We start from the raw sequence: 1,477 nt of genomic DNA on the forward strand, positions 1-1,477 counted from the left end.
TTTGTGTTGTCTAAGAATGAGGTGATTCCAAGAATCTCTGGTTTGCACCTGCAGAAGTGTTCGCATTGCTTTGCGGGAAAACAACACAAGGTGTCTTTCAAGTCTTCTGCGCCTTCTAGGAAACCCGAGGTATTGGGGGAGAGCCGGAAAGCTATGATGAAGCTTTGGAGGATGAACACAAGGATAAGTGGTTTGGAGCCATGGATGAGGAGATGGATTCTTTTGAGGAGAACCATACTTTTGAGTTGGTGGAATTGCCTAAGGGCAAGAAGGCTCTGCTTAATAAGTGGGTGTACAAAATTAAGCATGAGGATGACAATTTTCCACCTCGACACAAGCCTAGATTAGTTGTGAAAGGCTACAGCCAAAAGAAGGGAATTGATTATGATGAAATCTTTTCTCCTGTTGTGAAGATGTCATCCATTCGGGTTGTGCTTGGATTGGCAGCGAGCCTTGATATAGAGGTTGAACAAATGCATGTGAAGACTTCTTTCCTTCATGGTGATTTGGAGGAACAGATCTACATGGAACAACCGGAAGGCTATGTGAAAAAGGGCAAAGAAAATTTGGTTTGCCGCTTGAAGAAAAGCCTTTATGGATTGAAGCAAGCACCAAGGCAGTGGTACATGAAGTTCAAGTCTGTTATGGGGGAGCATGGTTATACTGAGACTGATTCAGACCATTGTGTATTTGTGAAGGTGTTCGGTGAGGATGATTTTATCATCTTGTTGCTGTATGTCGATGATATGTTGATTGTGGGCAGGAACATGGACAGAATTAAGGAGTTGAAAGAGCAGCTCAGTGAGTCCTTTGCCATGAAAGATATGGGTCCAGCGAAACAGATTCTCGGTATGAGAATTGTTCGAGAAAGAGGTGAGAAGCTAATTCACTTATCTCAGGAGAAGTACATTGAAAAAGTACTTAAGCGGTTTCACATGGACAAGTCTAAAGTGTTGAGTACTCCTCTTGCTCCACACTTAAGACTGAGCAGTCAACAAAGTCCGAAGACATATGCAGAGAAGGAAGATATGGAGAAGGTTCCATATGCTTCTGCAGTGGGTAGTTTGATGTATGCCATGGTCTGTAAGTGGATAGTTTGATGTATGCCATGGTCTGTAAGTGGATAGTTTGATGTATGCCATGGTCTGTAAGTGGATAGTTTGATGTATGCCATGGTCTGTAAGTGGATAGTTTGATGTATGCCATGGTCTGTAAGTGGATAGTTTGATGTATGCCATGGTCTGTAAGTGGATAGTTTGATGTATGCCATGGTCTGTAAGTGGATAGTTTGATGTATGCCATGGTCTGTAAGTGGATAGTTTGATGTATGCCATGGTCTGTAAGTGGATAGTTTGATGTATGCCATGGTCTGTAAGTGGATAGTTTGATGTATGCCATGGTCTGTAAGTGGATAGTTTGATGTATGCCATGGTCTGTAAGTGGATAGTTTGATGTATGCCATGGTCTGTACAAGACC

The 1,477-nt window shown here is 42.5% G+C and overlaps 1 protein-coding gene across 1 annotated transcript in view; it reads left to right on the top strand.

Moving 5' to 3' along the window:
- LOC106297605 overlaps positions 1–1,100 on the top strand; it is an 11,005-nt gene extending 9,905 nt beyond the window's left edge. Inside the window, exon 5 of the mRNA XM_013733812.1 lies at positions 120–1,100. Within this exon, the coding sequence (XP_013589266.1) occupies positions 120–1,100 (981 nt within the window). The remainder of the gene's footprint in view (positions 1–119) is intronic.
- The last annotated feature ends 377 nt before the right edge of the window (positions 1,101–1,477 follow it).

Source organism: Brassica oleracea, chromosome C6 (assembly GCF_000695525.1).
Source record: "Brassica oleracea var. oleracea cultivar TO1000 chromosome C6, BOL, whole genome shotgun sequence".
NCBI lineage: Eukaryota > Viridiplantae > Streptophyta > Magnoliopsida > Brassicales > Brassicaceae > Brassica > Brassica oleracea.